The sequence below is a fragment of the Cicer arietinum genome, chromosome 4 (assembly GCF_000331145.2).
Source record: "Cicer arietinum cultivar CDC Frontier isolate Library 1 chromosome 4, Cicar.CDCFrontier_v2.0, whole genome shotgun sequence".
Lineage (NCBI taxonomy): Eukaryota > Viridiplantae > Streptophyta > Magnoliopsida > Fabales > Fabaceae > Cicer > Cicer arietinum.
Genome location: NC_021163.2, coordinates 45,956,538 through 45,975,081, shown reverse-complemented (window position 1 = coordinate 45,975,081; position 18,544 = coordinate 45,956,538). Strand labels below are relative to the sequence as shown.

At 31.2% G+C, this 18,544-nt stretch overlaps 2 protein-coding genes and 1 pseudogene across 2 annotated transcripts; 1 reads left to right on the top strand and 2 right to left on the bottom strand.

Annotated features, from left to right (window-relative positions):
* Window positions 1-5,722: 5,722 nt before the first annotated feature.
* LOC105851935 (pentatricopeptide repeat-containing protein At2g44880-like) lies at window positions 5,723-6,873 on the top strand (annotated as a pseudogene).
* Window positions 6,874-14,143: 7,270 nt separating this feature from the next.
* Window positions 14,144-15,666, bottom strand: LOC101511654 (uncharacterized). Its single transcript, XM_004497689.4, has 6 exons — window positions 15,537-15,666; window positions 15,251-15,457; window positions 15,084-15,176; window positions 14,909-15,010; window positions 14,488-14,781; window positions 14,144-14,314 (listed from the first exon to the last, which is right to left on the bottom strand). Exons 1-6 carry the CDS (start codon window positions 15,600-15,602, stop codon window positions 14,219-14,221), a joined length of 858 nt encoding a protein of 285 aa, XP_004497746.3. The 5' UTR covers window positions 15,603-15,666; the 3' UTR covers window positions 14,144-14,218.
* A 648-nt stretch (window positions 15,667-16,314) lies between these two features.
* On the bottom strand, window positions 16,315-17,521 carry LOC140920084 (uncharacterized). The gene is made up of 2 exons (XM_073367396.1): window positions 16,409-17,521; window positions 16,315-16,347 (listed from the first exon to the last, which is right to left on the bottom strand). Exons 1-2 carry the CDS (start codon window positions 17,519-17,521, stop codon window positions 16,315-16,317), a joined length of 1,146 nt encoding a protein of 381 aa, XP_073223497.1.
* Between the last annotated feature and the right edge of the window lie 1,023 nt (window positions 17,522-18,544).

The following is an 18,544-nucleotide window of genomic DNA, read 5'->3' as shown; positions in this document are numbered from 1 at the left end:
GGCTGATGTTGAAGATAGCAAAAATTATTTTCATATTTTACAGTGGTGGAAAGAGAAATCATAAAAATATTATGTAATTTTCCGCTTGACTAGAGATATATTGGCTATTCTGGTGTCTACAGTTTCATTTGAGTCTGCATTTAATACAAGAGGTCGCGTACTTGATTCATTTTGTAGTAGTTTGAGTTTCACTACTATTGAAGCTTTGATTTGTATCCAAAATTGGACAAAAAATCAAAGGTAATTGATTTAAGAGCACAAATGGATGAAGTGCAACAACTTGAAGCAGGTACGAAAATTAATTTGTAACTCAACTCTCATTTTTATTCACTTTTTTTTATTATATTTCATTGGCTTAGTTGCAGTTTTGGTCCCTTTATTATTACCGATTCCCGGAATTGGTCCCCCAATTTTAAAAGTCGTCAAGTTTGGTCCCTCCCTCAGATTTTTGAACTAAAAAAATGATGATTTGACATATTTTCAGTGACATGACATGCAATTCTATGATATAGAGCCATCTAGCTGCATTAATTATTCATATGTCATTAGTTAAATTAAAAATATAAAAAATTTATGAAATTGAAAGCTAAGTTTTTACGGCGTTTTATTCCAATTTCACGAGTATTAATCATTACATCGTCGTATGATATGTCACATTATTTAAAGTATCTTACGTCATCATTTTTTAGTTTAAAAATCAGGGGGGACCAAAATTGTCGACTTTTAAAATAGGGGGACCAATTTTCTAAATTAGTAAAAATAGAGGGAACTAAAACTTCAATTAAGTCTATTTTATTATATTATCAAACTAATTTATTGTGGAATGTGTGTTTCAATTTTTAGAAATTGTTGGATTACGTATTACTAATGTTGGAGTTAATACAGGTCGCATGACATGAATGAAGAATGCAATTTAAAGTTATATTTAATTTGATTTGTTCAAGTTGAAAATAAATTTTATATTATAATTTCTAATTGTTTATTTATTTATTTTTATTTTAGTTTTTTATCATTCAAGTGGACTGTTAGTGCGTACTTTCGTTTGTTGTTATTTTACATTATAATTTAAATTCTCATTTAGAATCTAGTCAACCAAATTCTGATTTAATTTGACACACTAGTGCATGCTTTGTATTTTAACTTGGGTTGTTATTGCACTATGTTATTTCATGTTATGTTTTAGGGGACAAAATTATTTAATATTTTATTTTAGGATTTTAGAGGATTAAATTATGAGTTTGTAGTTATTCCAAAAACTATTTAAGAGGAAGAAATTGAAATGATTGCTGCACTTGTACATTCTTTTTTTATTTTGCCAAAAAATTGAAATGTTTATCGTTTTGTTTTATTTTTTTTTTAAATCCAATCACCGAACCGAACCAACTCGTATATCATCGGTTTAGTTTAGTTTGGATCCAATTATAAAAAACAAGTAAAATCGAACCAAACCAACCCGTGCAAATTTCATTGGTTTGGATTCATTTTTCACAAAAAACCAAATCGACCCATTACACCCCTAACTTAGCCAAAGTCGTTCTAAAGGTACATTTTAATCTTAAAAGTTTGACCCCTAATAAAAGAAGCAATAAAAATTAAAATTATGCAGAAAAATATAAAAACATTGCATTCTATCTCTAGACCATTACAAGATATCTAATAAATTATTTATAAATAAATAATTTATAAAGTTGACAATATATAACTAATATTTTGGGAGGTGGCCTAATCTGCACGGACTATGGGTCACTCCTGGACTCAACAATATATGATATTTAACAAATCTAATAGTATAGATTAAGCATAGTCAATGAAGTTCTAACAAGAATTTGAAGAAAGACACAAAAATTCACGAAAAGAAAATGTAAGAAAGTGTAAGAAAATGCTAGAAATGCTTTTAGTTTTTTTAGAATCAAGAACACTTGATGCGAATCCATATGGATGCACAATACCAGATCTTGTATTTAATGTATTTTTCTTGAAAAATTTAGCAAGAATGTGAAGAAAAACCTAAAAAAATATAGAATTAAGAAATGAATGAGATGAGAAGTGGTAAGAACGATCGCCATATTCAATATGAATGATAAGATCTAGTGATGAACTGCCACAAGAGTATGGATGATCTAGATAAGGATCTTGAAATGGTTTGAACAAGAACCATGAGAAACAATACAAACTCCATTTTTTCATTCCATGATTCAAATTCTAATTTGATTAATTTTCTCAAATGAAATACAACAAAAGTAGTAGTTATAGCTAAGCATTACTACCAGCAAGGTTGAGCTAGGCCCAACAATGAAAAACTCATGGCAACAAACTAGTAAAAAAATACAACTCCAAAAAAAAATCTAAACAACTATGAGAGCTTCATTTATTAGAAACAAATCACAAACAAACAAACTAATGTTTAAAATCTAACTATTCTATTAGTATCTTAAAGTGATTAAGCTTGTAATTTCTCTTGCTCTTCTTTCTTATTTTTCATTTTTGGTCCTCAATGATACATCACAAGTCAAAATTGAATTGTGACAACTAAACCAAACAAAAAACTTAATTTTCTCATGAGCCTTCAAATGTCAAATCCAACGCAAAGAATCTACAGGGAACTCAGAGATTTTCTGCGTTAATGTGTTTATTCAAGTTGAGCAATTTTTATAATAGGTACATTTTATAGAGAGAAAAAGCTGCTTATCATTGTTTGAGGTTTCAAACTAAAAATAATAATTTTTTAATACATGTTTTTTCTTCAATAGTTATAAATATTTTCAAAAGAATAATTGTAAATTTTTTGATAAAAAAAAAAAATATTGTAACTATAAATACAATAAAATATACCTTATGTCTAAGGATGTAAATGAGTATTCACTTACATGAATGGCAGTCACATGTTATCCACTCTGTTGGATAAAATGATACACGTGTCTGCTACATATTTGCACATTAATTTTTTTTTTCTGGCTTTGTTGTGGAAATTGAAAGTTAATTAAGAAATCAAATAATAACTTTCAATAATAATTTCATTTTACTTCAAATGATTGCGCTAAAGAATAAACTATGTCTTTTGGTTGTGAATTCTTTAACTTGTCTAAAAAGTGTTAAGTATAGAGTTGAAGTTCTTGTTTGCACAATAAAACAGAAAGATTAAGGATAAATTGAAGAATGATGATAAGTTTTATTGACTGTGTGTATTTAAAATGAAGTATACATTGAGTATTTATGCTTTGTTTGGTTGCGAAGAGAAATATAAAAGAGAGAAAAAGATGAGAAAAATGTGAAAAGAGATAAATATGTGATAAATAAAGTTGATATGATATGTTGATTGATATAAGAGAAAGATGAAAGAAATAGAGAAGAGAGAAGTGATGATCATTTTTAGACTTACCAAAATGCCCCTAATTAAAAACTTTTATCAAAATTAATTTATTGATTTTTTATTTATCAAATAGCTTTGTTCAATTTTCTTGTAATTTTAATGGATTGAATTAATTTAAAAAAAATCAATTTAAATAATGAAGATTATTATTATTATTATTATTTAATATCCAATTTTAACAACAAAAAAATATACTGTAAGTTTTTTTAATTTAATAAAAAAATCAAATGAAAGAAAGTTAAGGAATAAATATCAAAAGAAATTTCTAATTATCTGCATCCCTCCTCCTCCACCTACACATCTAGATCTCTAATTCTTTGTTTGATAAAAGAAATTAAAACATCCATCAATATGTACTTTGAAGTGAGAGTCTCTTCTAAATTGGATATCATTGCCTTGAAGTACATTTACTCCTATTTTTTCTCATCGTTCATCCAATGACAATATATAAATCCTCCGGTAGCTTTATTTGTTCATGTCAGACAATTCTAAAATCATTATTGCAAGTTGCAGGATATTGAGAATATAAAAATTGGTTGGAAGGGTTAATATGGAACAACAAAAACAAAAGACCTTTTTCACCCATTTCTTAAAGTTCGAGAATGGCACAATGGACTCAATCTTCGTAGTTTACTAATCATGACATGTTTTGCTACAAATCCAAATTATAGCTTAACTGAAAACAACCAGCTGCAAATGGTACTTATTATATAATTATTTAATATTCAACCAATAAACTTTTTATCATAATTACAATTAAAATATTATTCTTATTTTTTAAGAAACCATAATAGTTATGAATGCCATCTTAATAGACTGTTGCTATCATATTACGTTAAATTAAATGGTGATCTAAATTAATGAACATACAAATGGAAATGAGTTTCTTTGAAAGCATCAGAGGCAGCAGCATTACCAGATTCGGCAGGAATTTCAGTTCCAAGTATTTTGGCTAATAGTTCCTCATCCTGTTTATTTACATTTTTTGTTTAATTTAAGTTCATCATTCTAATGTATCCTTTGGTTACAACATCTTATTTCCTTTCTTACATCATCTATTATTTGATTGTTATGTTATTGATAGAAAAAATTATCAACAGAATGTGAGAGTTTATAACACTCTTTTTGCTTTTACATCAATTGGAATGAGAGGGGAAGATGACCTCCAAATATTAGAATTCGAGATCAAGCTTGCCATCAAATTGGGAGCATGTTGCCATTGTCTGGACACACACTAAAATTTATTCAGCTTTATATTTATGATACTGAAATGAGGTTCAAAACAGTCTTAATGGTTTCAGGTAAATCTAAAACATTAGAACTTGTTAGTTTTGAATTTCGAAAAAAAACTTTGAAAAAACAATTTATGTCATAGAAAATATTAATAGATTGAGTCACGGACTAAGTCGTTCTCTTTAAGATGTTTCGAGACACTGCTCAAATTGTGCAAGGCAGAGTATCAACCACGAAGTCTCTAGGATAAAACAGCCAAAATACCTGTCTCGGAGTTCTACTGCACCATAGAAAAAACTGTTCTAAAATTACACCTTCAATATGGCAATCGAATGACTACCACTCGTAATATGGCACTAAGATCCCTCGAAAAAAAAAAAAGAAGTGAGTAAGAAAGGGGAAGAAGAGATAAAAGCCTCATATTCGAAGTGTTTTTTGTTAGGGTTGTGCATGGTTGGTTGTTTTTAAAAATCAAACCATATCTATTTTAAAACCAATATATGGATTTAGAGTTATAGCCAAATCCATTATTTGATTTAAAATCGGTTATCAAACCAATTGTAAAATTGGTTATGGTTAAATAACCGGTTTCTAATTAAACAATCGGTTTCCAAAAATTCAATTTTAAATTCAATTTTTTTCCTTCTATAAACTTTTCAACAACCCATTAGGGTTTGGCGCTCTAACCAACCGAGCTAAAAAGAACAATGCGGTGGTAAAGTTTACTTTGAGAATCATTATTATTTGCATGGTTATCGGGGGATTTTGATTGATCCTTATGAAGAGATGATTGAGAATGATCATCCTGATTTTGGGATCTACTGTAGAGAAGAGAGAGACTATTTTTGATAGAAAAGGCAACCGCCAAAAGAGAAGAGTAACCTTGTTCCCGATTTTGGGAAATCAGTCTCACAAAAACATCGATTGCGCATTCGTTAACCGTTGGATTTGGCTGATTTTTGGACAGTAGGTTCACAATATTCAGGTCTTCATCTTCAACGGTCAGATCGGTAAAACGACGTCTGTAGGGGGAGAAATCGTGCTCGCACAGCACCAGGTTATCCCTAATTTATTTTGTCTCAGTGATTGTGTTTGTCGTATTTTTCTGTCATTATTTGTATGGCTTTGAGAGAAGGTTTGGAGGTTCATTGTGTTGTTTTGAAAAATGGGTTTTGTGTTAATTTGTATGTTGGGACTTCTTTGGTTGATATGTATGTGAAGTTTAGTTTTTTGAGTAGTGCTAGGAAGGTGTTTGATGAAATGTCTGTGAGAAGTTTGGTCTCTTGGACCGCTGTTATTGTTGGGTATGCTAGGTGTGGGGATATGAGTGAGGCCAGGAAGCTTTTTGATGTTATGCCTGATAGAGATATTGCTGCTTCTAATGTTATGATTGATGGGTATGTGAAAATGGGGTGTATGGATTTGGCAAGGGATTTGTTTGATAAGATGAAGGATAAGAATGTTATTTCTTGGACTAGTATGGTTCATGGTTATTGTGAGGATGATGATGTTGTGGCGGCTAGGTTTATGTTTGATTGTATGCCTGTCAAGAATGTGCTTAGTTGGAATGCGATGATTAGGGGATATTGTGAGAATAGACGACCGCACGATGCGTTGAAGTTGTTTTGGGAAATGAGGGGAAGTTTGGATGTGGAAATGAATGAAGTGACGGTTGTGAGTGTTCTTCCCGCTGTTGTTGATTTGAGTTCTTTGGATTTGGGTGTTTTGATTCATGGGATTGTGCAAAGGAACCGACTTGATGAAGATGTTCATGTGTGTAATGCTTTGGTTGATATGTACGCAAAATGTGGGGAAATTGAAAAAGCTAAATTGCTTTTTGAGGAGATGAATGAAAAAGATACATCGTCGTGGAATGCTTTGATAAATGGTTATGGTGTCAATGATTGTGCGAAGGAAGCATTAGAAGTATTCGCAGCAATGTTACGGGAAGGATTTGAACCGAATGAGATAACAATGACTAGTGTGTTATCTGCTTGAAACCATTGTGGTTTGGTAGAGGAAGGAAGAAGTTGCTTCAAAGAAATGGAGAGATTTGGAATTGTGCCTCAAATTGAGCATTATGGTTGTATGATTGACCTTTTAGGAAGGGTTGGATACTTGGATGAGGCTGAAAATTTGATTTTCTGTGTTGTCGCTCTGTCTGTTGCTTCTTCTATTTGATTGCTAATCTCTCTAGTGATTTGCTTTGTTGCTTCTCTCTTTGTTTAGTTTGGTTTGATATGATTTAGTTTTGTTTGGTTCTATTTGGTTTGGTTTGTTTGGATTTGGTTTCGTGGTGCTACTTATTTGCTTGTTCCTATCTGTTGTTTTTGATATGGTTGTTTCGTGGTGCTACTTCTTTGGTTGTTCTTATCTGTTGATTTTGATATGGTTGTTGCTCCTTGGTTTGTTTGGATTTGGTTTCGTAGTGCTACTTCTTTGGTTGTTCCTATCTGTTGATTTTGATATGGTTGTTGCTCCTTTTTTTGATCGCTCCTTTTTCGGTTTGATTTTTTTGTTGGCTTGGTTCTTCTCTTTGATTGTTGCTTCTTCTTTGGTGACATCCCTCTTGTCCCCCCGACTGTCCAACCACCTCCTGCGATTGTTGATCCTCCTCGTTACCCCTCTCGTCATCATCTTCAGCATAGAATCATTACTCTACCGTTTGTCTCTTCTTCTTTACAGATTGTAGATTTGTTCACAAAGATGCATTCCATTAAACATTTTCATTTTTTTTAGTTGACAAACTCTCGATGCTCCATGTTAATGCATCGTGAGTTTGAGGGGAGATGTTAGATAATATTATTATATATTAGTAGTAAGGGTATTTTAGACAATTCTATTCTTTTATATATATACTCATTGTAACCCTATTAACTTTAGTTTTGGTTCATTATATGTTATGAAACCCTAGAGTGGTTGTTTCTTTTCTTCCTCTTTCTTCCTCTTTTCATTGTTAACACTTATAATAACTTGTGATTAAAATTGATTTATTACTAACTTTAGTAAGACCACCGATTTTGATTCATACTAGTTCAATAAATTGCTTATTACTAAAACCGTAGAAAATACAAACACCTGAAAATTTATTTCTAATACCGAGATGGACACCACCACCACAAGATTTAGTAAATTTAAAATATCTAATGAATTTAATATATTAATTTTTGTCTTATGCATTTATAATTAAGTTAAGTTTGAGCAATATCTAAATCTCAATATCACTTTCAACCTAACATATTAATGTAACATTTTGAAAAAATTCATCATTTAAAAATCAGTAATTTAAGAAATTATAATTAAAATATTTAGTCTATCATATTTTAGTCTTTCTCAATAAATATGACATATCTTAATTAATTAATTAATTAATTATCATACAATATGTGGTTAGTAATAAGTAGAGTTGTCAATTTGACAAACTCACTAATTATTGGTCACAGCCCAGATGTTGAAGGGTTACAAAATTTCAAAATTAAAAAGTCATAGCCCACTTTTTCAAAAAAAAAATCGATTTTTTCGAGAAATTTTTTAAAATTTTTCTCATCAAGTAAAGTTTTTTTATTTTTTCGAAAAAAATAAATTTCAAAAATTTTTCAAATAAAAAAAATATTAAAATTAACAAAATATTGGGGCCTATGAGATGACAAAATCAGAATCGTTTTAGAGTTTTGGAGATTTAGGATTTTTGGGAGTTGAGTGAATAAAAACCAAATCCAAACATAAAACATAAGTGGGTATCCATCCGATTAATAAATAAATTGAATTATAACCAGATTATTTTAACTGGATATTTAAAATGGATTTGGATCCGATTTTGGATTTAGGCCTCATAATCGGATTTTTTGCACAACCCTACTTTTAGTGTGCTTTTCCAACTGAGGAGATCCCGATGACTCTTCATCATATACATATTTTTCATTGTTTTTATTCTTATTTATCTTTTATTCATTAGTTAATTTAAGGAGTTAACTGATATATTTTGTTGATATTAGTTATTTGATTTAATGAAATATTTATGTTTTTATTTCCTTGATTAAGTAGAGATTTTTCGTAGTTTTGCTTTGTTACTTTGTTTTACTGCAGTGCTGAATTTTGCTGAGAAATCAACATGACCTATGTGAAGATTTCAACCATATTCGAAGTGGTAGATGACCAATTGGAGTCAAACCAAGTGTAAGTGAAAGCTACGATCCATATTACAACTTTCATGAATCACCAAAACCCAATTCGAACTCAAAAGAGGAGCAAAATGCTCTAAACGCCAGACATAAGATGAAGCATGTCCGAGGCGCATTTTAACAATATTTTCTTATATGGATTCAGTCCAGGTGCGCCTGTGAAGCGCGCGACGCTCAGCAGGACATATTAAAACTAGTTTTTCTCACTTTTTAAGGATCTTTTCGACTATTGGGAAGTTGGGAGACTTGTTCCCTAACAGAGAAACTCACAGACGATCATTTCTAACACCATTGGAGCAGTTTTATCAAGAATCATACATGAATCTTTCTTGTAATTCTTCGCTAATCTTTATCTTTTCTATCTCTGCCATGAGTAACTAAACCTTATTTGTTAGGGATGAGTGTAACAAGATGAAACCCTTATTTTTCTGATTTGATTTCTAGTTATATGAATGAGTTTATTGAATTATTTTTCTCATCTTTGTGCTTAATGTTTTTTATTGCTTGATCAACATTAAAATATTCTACGATTCATATTTTGAAACGTGGACTTTACGAATGCATGAGATGAGAAATTCATGAATTTGTAGTCTAGGGATAGATGCAGATCATGAAACCAATTAAATTAGTTACAAAGACAATAGTTTAACAAGAGAATTCATGTACAGTAAGGCTTAATTCTAATCTTTAATCCACTAAGGAATTAGGAGTTACTTTGGAATTAAAGGTTTTGTCACTAAGACATTAGGGCAAGAATAATAAAGAGAATTCGGAAATAATTCAATAAAGGAATTCAGTAACTAGGATTAAATTAGACACCAAGGTTAGATTCGAAGTGAAATTCATCTATGATATTTTTCTTATTATAATGGATCAATTTTATTACCGTTGTTAGTTTTAAATATTATTTCAATCAAATTGAAAAATTTTTGTTTAATTTTCGTACTTAAATATATGTCAATAGTAAAACGCAATTCTTGAGTTTGATACTCGTTTCTACCATTTTAATTATTACTTGCAACGATTTAGTACACTTGCTGAAAAACTATCAAGTTTTTGCAGCCATTGCCAGAGGTTGTCATCTCACTATTGAGTTTTAATTAAGCTACTTAATTGAAATTTTTTACTCTACAATAAAAAATTTGTTTTTATTTTATTTTTAATTTAAAAAAAAAAACAGTTTTCTTGTATTTTGTATTTTTATTTGTTGAGTCTGCTAATGTCGTGTGTTAGTGGTTTGTCTCTTCTTTGTTTGAGATAAATATTTGTTGTAGAGCATGAAAGATTGTATTGACGATATTATACTACAATTATATGAAGAAATTGAATACTTGTCTTATATCTGCTATATTACGCATAATTGAATGACACATCTTGAGAGATACCTTTTTAAAATATAACCCTTGGATTGGGCCTCTTAAGTGTGACTTTTGCGGAGGAATACATATGAATGGAACTTGTCCTGATTACTATGTACCACCACTAGAATATGAAGATCTATTGATCATAGAAGCAGAAGACGACGAGTGTTATATATAAAAGATCAATTGGGAACAAATTCTACCTCCTAAAATTATATCCAAAGAATTAGATGACACAAACTTTCACATCAAGGGCGTTTTGGTTGAATTCATGAAGAATAACATAGTTTCAATTGAACGATTTGAAAGTCAATGTGAGAGGTTATTTGAGCAAGTGGTTGAGTTTGAGAAAATGGAGGAGTAGTTGAAGATTGAAGATGACTTCATTGTTGTGGTAGAAAAAGATAAACAAGAGAAGAACACGAACGAGGAAAAGAAAAAAGAAGAGATCGATGAAGTTTGAGATTCAAGATTTGCCTTGTTCATCAATGTCCAATTGAAAAGGACATGGAAGCAACATCGTTTATTTATCAAGTTCATGGAATTTCTACTAAACAAAAAGAAGAGATATATTGTTTTCTTCTTGTCATATATGCCACTTTGATAATAGTTGAGGCGTCAAGCTAATGACCATAAAGATGCGCTTCGTGGGAGGCAACCCACGGGTAAAGGTAACTTTTATTTTTGCAATCTTATTTTTTTTTATTTGATTTTGTTTCTTTTTAAATGTGTGTAAATGTGCACTATGATGAAAAAAATTTAACAACTTGAAGTTGTTCTTAAGCTATTTGTTTGGAATATTGAAATTTAAATTCTATTTATTTGCTCATATCATTGCTCAATTCGATGAGTTCACTAATGCATACATTGTTGATTACTTTTTGGTTGTGGACGTCTTGACATTCTAAAAAAAATAAAAATTGGAATGACATGTTTGGCATCATTTAGATAGTTCATACTCTCTCTCACTATCCTAGCTATGAGCCTAAACACTTTAATTCTTTATTGTGTGATTATCCAGACATGTGTTATCTCTTCAGAACTTGCACTAATTTTGACTTGCATCACTTGTAATTTATGCACACACTAATACAATTTTGTTTGGTCGTTTGAGCCTTTTTAACTATCCTATGTAAACTTTATCCTTTGATAGCCCCTTTGAGCCTTGCCCTTTCTTTTGGTTACTAGCCACATTACAAGCCAAAGACCTGAGTTTAATTCAATCACCTTACTTGGAGTTAGGTAGAAAATTTTTTGTCGTGCTTGGTAAAATTCTATGTTTGGGGTTGCTCATGGGATAACAACTTTTTAAGTTTGGGGTGGTGATTCTCATAAATAAAATTAAATAACAAATAAAAAAAATCAAAAGAAAAATAAATCACTTTGTGTACTTTGATAAATAGCATCTTGGTTCTTTTGTCAATGTTTGAGAATCTCCACAATGAAAATGTGAAGAAAAAAAAGTGGTAGAATAATTTGAAAATGTGTACCTAACTCCAATAGTAAAGCCTATTATCCCAAAATGTCATATCCTTACCTAAGCCCCATTACAACTTGAAAGTCCTCAAAAAGTGTATGTATTTGTTGCATTGTGATTGTTAACTAGAATTTTTTTCAAGCCTATGGTAGCGTGATGCATGATCTAGGATTTGAGTGATAAATTTATAACCCTTGCTAAACACTTGAGATAAATTTTGGAGAGATTGTGTGAAGAGAGAGTTGAACTTGATGAATAGATGCTAAAGCATACAAATTGTGTTGTTTTTCAGGTAAGCAACCATGGAGCATGATTAATGTTTTGTAATAGTTGGATCTTTGAGAATTGAGTTTGATTTGATTTGAGAAATTGAGTTTAAGTTTGATTTTAATTGTAGCAAATCTGAAATTAATTTTTGTTTGGGGACAAGCAATAGATTAAGTTTGGGGTTGTGATGACTCTTCATCATATGCATATTTTTCATTGTTTTTAGTCTTATTTATCTTTTATTCATTAGTTAATTTAAGGAGTTATTTGACATATTTTGTTGATTTTAGTTCTTTGATTTAATGAAATGTTGATGTTTTTATTTCATTGATTAAGTAGAGATTTTTCATAGTTTTGCGTTGTTACTTTGTTTTAGTGAAATGCTAAATTTTGGTGAGATATCAACATGATCTATGTGGAGTATTTTAGCCATATTCAAAGTTGTAGATGTCCAATTAGAGTCAAATCAAGTACAAATGAAAGCTACGATCCATAATTAAAACTTTCATGAAGACACCGAAACCCAACTCGGAATCAAAAGAGGAGAAAAATGTACTAAACGCCAGAAATAAGATGTTGTGCGCTGGAAGCGCGCTTGAGGCGCATTTCCAGCATATTTTCTCATATGGATTCGGTCCAAGTGTGCTTAAAGCGCGCCTGAAGCGCGTGATGCGCAACAGAATACATTAAAACTCGTTCTTCTCACTTTTTAGGGATCCTTTTGACTATTGGAAAGTTGGTAGACTTGTTCCCTTGTAGAGAAGCTCAAAGACGGTCGTTTCTAACACCATTTGAGTAGTTTTATCAAGAATCATTCATGAATCTTTCTTGTAATTCTTCTCTAATCTCTATATTTTCTATCTCTATCATGAGTAATAAACCTTATTTGTTAGGATGAGTGTAACAAGATGAAACCCTTATTTTTATGATTTGATTTCTAATTATATGAATGAGTTTATAGAATTAATTTTCTCATCTCTGTTCTTAACGCTTTTTATTGCTTGATCAACATTAACATGTTCTATGATCCGTATTTTGAAATGGAAGTGGACTTTACGAATGCATGAGATGAGAAATTCATGAATTTGTAGTCTAGGGATAGATGCAGGTCATGAAACCAATTAAATTAGTTGCAAAGGCAATAGTTTAACAAGAGAACTCTTGTACAGTAAGGCTTAATTCTAATCTTAAATCCACTAAGGAATTATGAGTTACTTTGGAATTAAATGTTCTGTCACTAAGACATTAGGGCAAAAATAATAAAGAGAATTTGGTAATAATTCAATAAAAGAATTCTGTAACTAGGATCAAATTAGACATCAAGGTTGGATTTGAAGTGGAACTCATCCCTGACATTTTTCTTATTATAAAGGATCAATTTTATTACCGTTCTTAGTTTTAAATATTATTTCAATCAAATCCGAAACTTTTTGTTCAATTTTTGTAATTAAATATAATTCAATAGTAAAACGCAATCCTTAAGTTTGATACTCGTTTCTACCATTTTAATTATTACTTGCAACGATTTAGTACACTTGCTGAAAAGCTATCAGAACCCTCTATTTATTGAGGAAATCCACAACTGCATCGGGGGCAAGGAATTGACTGGATCAGATGTTGGATGTTGACTCGATAGAAGACAATTATGTAATTAACGTATCAAATAAAGATAAAAACGCTAGCATTCATTTAATTAAATAAATAAATAATTTATTAATTTTCATATGCTAAAAAATAATACACACTACAAGAAAAAAAACGTTTTGCGGCGGTTAAAAAAAGGGTTTGCGGCGGTTTTATGTGTAGCAATTTGATGTTTGCGACGGTTCCGCAACTGTCGCAGATTCGTGCGTCGCGAGGCCATTTTGCGACGGTTCACAAAACCGTCGTTCCAACCGTCGCCAACTTTTGCGACGGTTCACAACCGCCTCTAAATATATTTTGCGACACTTAGAACAAACTCAAATTTATTTTTTTCTGCACAATTACGACAGTTATCAACCGTCGCTATATTTACTTTGAGGCAGTTTGAACCGTCGCAAACCTAATAATTTAAAATAAAAAAATATGATACAATTTTTTTTCCTATTTTTAATCAATTAAAATAAAAAATATTCATAAATACCATCCACATAATTTAAATACATAATTAATAACTATTGTACCTAAAATCCAATTTATATAATTTTTTCAAAACAAATAACACCAATTCATACATTGAAGTTAACTAAAACAACAAATAAAATAGTTTAAATATTCAAAACATTAATTAGTGGAGTAGCTAACAATACAAAACAACTCCATCAAACTTAGAAGTTCATCCAAATATCTAATTAGTCCCTAATGAAGTTGTTCCACGATCATCAGGTTGGTGGCTGGACTCAGATGAACGTCTACCATCTATTGGCGATTCTATGTCCATTGCCTGAAAAAAAAAAGTATATATTAACCTCAATGAATATTGATAAATATTGTCAAAACTAATTAACTAAATTTCTCTTATAGCTATAAGAAACCTTTACACAATTGATATTTTTAATCAAAGACAAACAACTCTCACAAGATTTTTAAATATGTTTGCTATGAAAATAATTTTACCTGTTTGTCTCTAGAATTTTGCATTTGCATCAAGAAAGCAATTTGCTCCTTCAACATATCAACTTCAGAATCCCTTTTCTTAAGCCTATCAATTTCAGCTTGCATTTTCTCCATCTTTTCATTAGCTTCAGAGGAAGACATCGATCTTACAGAGTGAGAAGTAGATGTAGTAATTTGTGATGGTGTTATTCCAAGTCCCATACAACGAACATATCCAGGATGTTCTTTTCCAAACACATTAACAAATGCTTCATTTGGAGAAGGAGTCTTCCCAATTTCAGCTTGCAATTGTTCCTGTGCAAACAGATAAAGCAAACTAAATTCCTCACTATTACCAAAACTAACAGTTGCATCTTTGATTTATAAGGTGGTCAATAACAAATAGTTACAATTACATAACACTTCTATTATTTACACTTACATATTTTTCCTTGGCTTCGTCGTTGACAAATGACCCATCAGACTTTTTATGACAAATTGAATACATTTCACCCCTACTGTATTTTCGACCATCTCTCAGTTCCTACAAGTAAACACATGTAATAAGTACATGTTCAATTAAGTATGCAATCAATAGTAGATTGAAAAAATCCTACCAACTCATCCCTCTTCCTTGCAAGCGTCTTAGAGCCTAATGTATGAAGGATCTTTAGCTTTTCTCTATTTGCAGCATTTTTATCAGCCTTCTCCTACAATGATAACAAATGACATAAAAAAACTAAACAATAGAAAACAAATGACAACGCAAGAAAAGAATAGTTACCATTGTATCTGTCTTACGCCTGTATTGGACAAAAATAGTCCAATGGTCTTGATTAATAGAACGTGGATAATTTTGTAGATTTTCCTCCAAAGAAATGTCCCACTTATAAAATTTCTTAAACAACCTACATCGTGCATCTCGCCATTTCTTTCCAAGGCTTGAAAGGATATATTTTTTGTTGTCTTTATCATCGACAACAAATTTTGACTAGCATACATAAAAAAAAAAAAAAAAATTAGTTTACAATCAAAACAATAAAGAATATTCAGTTGTTTATAATTGATACCTGTATTTTATCCTTAAAAATTTCATTTTTTCTTGTCAATGGAACTTGTTTCCAATTGTCGTACATTATAGGAAAATCCTTAAACTTCCTTGCAATTTCACCCAAAAAACCGCCTAACAAACCAGCAGCTGATCCTTTTCCAATTGTCGTACATTATAGGAAAATCCTTAAACTTCCTTGCAATTTCACCCAAAAAACCGCCTAACAAACCAGCAGCTGATCCTACCGGTTGCCCATTTGAATTCCATCTAGTTATTATTCTGCTAACATTAGGAGGAGCTTCAAGCACGTCTGATACCCTTAAGTGTGTCTTTGAAATATGTCCCGCCTCATCTAACACATAAGTCAATGAAATATGTCATATTGCAATCATGTAAAACAATTAAATTTTATAAATATAATTAGACATTAGATAACATACTAATGACTTCTACATCCCAAAATGTAAAATTCCTTTTTTGAGAAATTTTTGGCTCATTTTCTACCACATCTTCAGAGTGAGAGGATGTCTCTTGGAAATGTGTTGTTTCTGTCTCTTGCACTGATCTTGGTGTTGTCACTTGAGAAGGTGTTGCTTCTGTCGCTTGCACAGTAGTTGGTGTGGTTGTCACCGGAGAAAGATGTGGTTCTATCGTTTGCAAAGCTAGCGATGTTGTCGCTTGAGAAGGTAGTGCTTGAGAAGGTGGTGCTTGAGAAGGTGGTGCTTGAGAAGGTGGTGCTTGAGAAGGTGGTGTATTTGTCGGTGTTGGTTGTAAACAGACCAAAAGGAATTCTTTTACTAGAGGTTGTAAATAGACATTAATATCATTTCCTGGCATTTTTTTACCGGGAATTATCATTGACATTATAAAAGATGTATGTTTCATGCACACCCATGGAGGAGTGTTGTATGGAATGAGAATAAATGGCCAAATACTATAATTTGTACTCATCATACCAAAAGGATTAAAACCATCACTAGCTAATGCAAGACGCACATTTCGCGGGTCTGATGCAAACCAAGGGTGTGTCAAGTCAAAATGTTTCCATGCTTCAGAATCTCTAGGATGCCTCAACATTCCATCATTCTTACTATCATTTGCATGCCATCTCATATCCTCGGCCGACTTTGAGGACAAAAATAATCTTTGTAATCGTGGTTTTAATGGAAAATAACGAAGAACTGTTGCAGGAACTTTCTTTCGATTATTGCCATCACCAGACACTCCAACTGCACCAACTTTTGCTTTTGATTTCCATTTCGAAGTGTTACAAATTTTGCATGTCTCCCTTTCTTCATCTTCCTTATTACCCCAATAAAGCATACAATTATTTGGACAAACAGGGATTTTTTCATAATTTAAACCAAGCTTGGTGATTGTTTTCTTGGCTTCATAGAATGAATTTGGTATATTTGCAAATTCAAATGCATCTTTTAATAACTCTAAAACCATTGTCAGGGCTTTATTAGTCATTCCACATAAACATTTGATGTGATACAACTTTACCAAAAAAGACAGTCTTGAATATTTAACACACCCTTCATACAAAGGTTTTTCTCCTTCTCTACTTAATTCATAGTACTCTTTGGCCTCTTCATACCTTTGTTGACTTGCATTTTTCTCCTTCTCTGCATTTGATTCAATGGGTACTTCATTTGCATGATCTTCGACTCCAAAAGCATCGTTAATCATGTTTTGCATTTGATCATCAACGACAACTGTGTCTTGAACTATATTAGAAATACTAATAGGTGAGATAGTACTAGTTTCTCCTATGGACTCTCCGTGATGTACCCAAATGGTGTATCCCTTTGGAAATGGTTTGCACTTTAAGTGATCATACATTACACTTCTACTCTGCGGTTTTTTGAAACCACAACGTTTACAAGGACATATTATTTCGCCATTTTCTAATTCATCTCGAAAGGCAAAATTAATAAATTCCTTTATCCCTTGATCATATTCACCTGATGTGTGTGGCTTCTTAATCCATGATTTATCCATTTCTATAAAGAAGTTTAACATATGTTATTTTGACACAGAAAGAACATAATTCAACTTAGAACAAAAAAAAAAGATTGATCTTAAACAGAATAGATTCACTAGGCATAAAGGAACAAAACATAACAACCTCATACTCATAGAAAATAGTACTCGATAAACATTCAAAATATAGAACTAGACCAGGTATACAGGTATATAGTACTCGACAAACAAATCAAACTAGAAATTATTTTTAAAAGCAAACAAACCAATCATTAACATATGTTATTTACTTCAGTTTATCCATTAAATGCAAACAAATATTAGAACTGAAAGTGCAGAATTTAGCAATCAAAGTGTAGAACATAGCACTCAAACATCTTTAGTACAAAAAAAGGAAGAAGTGTTACGCTATCAGCTTTTACATAATAAAAGTATCTTACCTATTGTGTTATGTTGCGCGGTCGATGGAGAAGTATTACGCTACACCGTCACCAGAGAGAGGCTGAAAGCAGCGCCGTCACCGGAGATGGGCACGAAGAAGCACTGTCACTGGAAACTAATTCAATCAATAAACCAATCATCAACAAACCAATCTGAAAACTAGTTTTAAATGCAAACAAATCAATCTGTAAACTAGTTTCAAATGCAAACAAATCAATCTGAAAATTATTTTTAAAAACAAACAAACCAATCTCAAACAAACCAATCACTAATCATAATTCAAATAATCATAATTCTAAGATTTTATTATAATTCATTTCAAAACCAAATGTAATTTCTAGTCCAAAGTTTAAAGACAGAAAAAATGATTACTCCAACCAATATAATGTGCAAAAAAAAGTGAAAAAGAATTGTGTAATGTTATTCAAAGATAAAATTTGCCACAAATACAAAGGCAAAAACAAAGGTGTAGGAGTGAACCAAAACAAAGACATTCGAAAGGTGTAGAAGGAACAACAAAGCAAAAAAGCAAGGCTATAGAATGTAGATTAATGAAGCAAAATATGTTATCAAATTCAGCAAGGTATGAACATTGGATTG

Coding starts and splice junctions, on each gene's coding strand:
- LOC101511654 (XM_004497689.4), bottom strand. CDS start 15,602: ATGTACGACAATTGGAAACAAGTTCCATTGACAAGAAAAAATGAAATT. Junction 15,458..15,536: donor TTTTTAAGGATAAAATACAG/GTATCAATTATA, acceptor TATGTATGCTAG/TCAAAATTTGTTGTCGATGA. Junction 15,011..15,083: donor CAAGGAAGAGGGATGAGTTG/GTAGGATTTTTT, acceptor GTTTACTTGTAG/GAACTGAGAGATGGTCGAAA.
- LOC140920084 (XM_073367396.1), bottom strand. CDS start 17,521: ATGGATAAATCATGGATTAAGAAGCCACACACATCAGGTGAATATGAT. Junction 16,348..16,408: donor CATACAACACTCCTCCATGG/GTGTGCATGAAA, acceptor AAAAAATGCCAG/GAAATGATATTAATGTCTAT.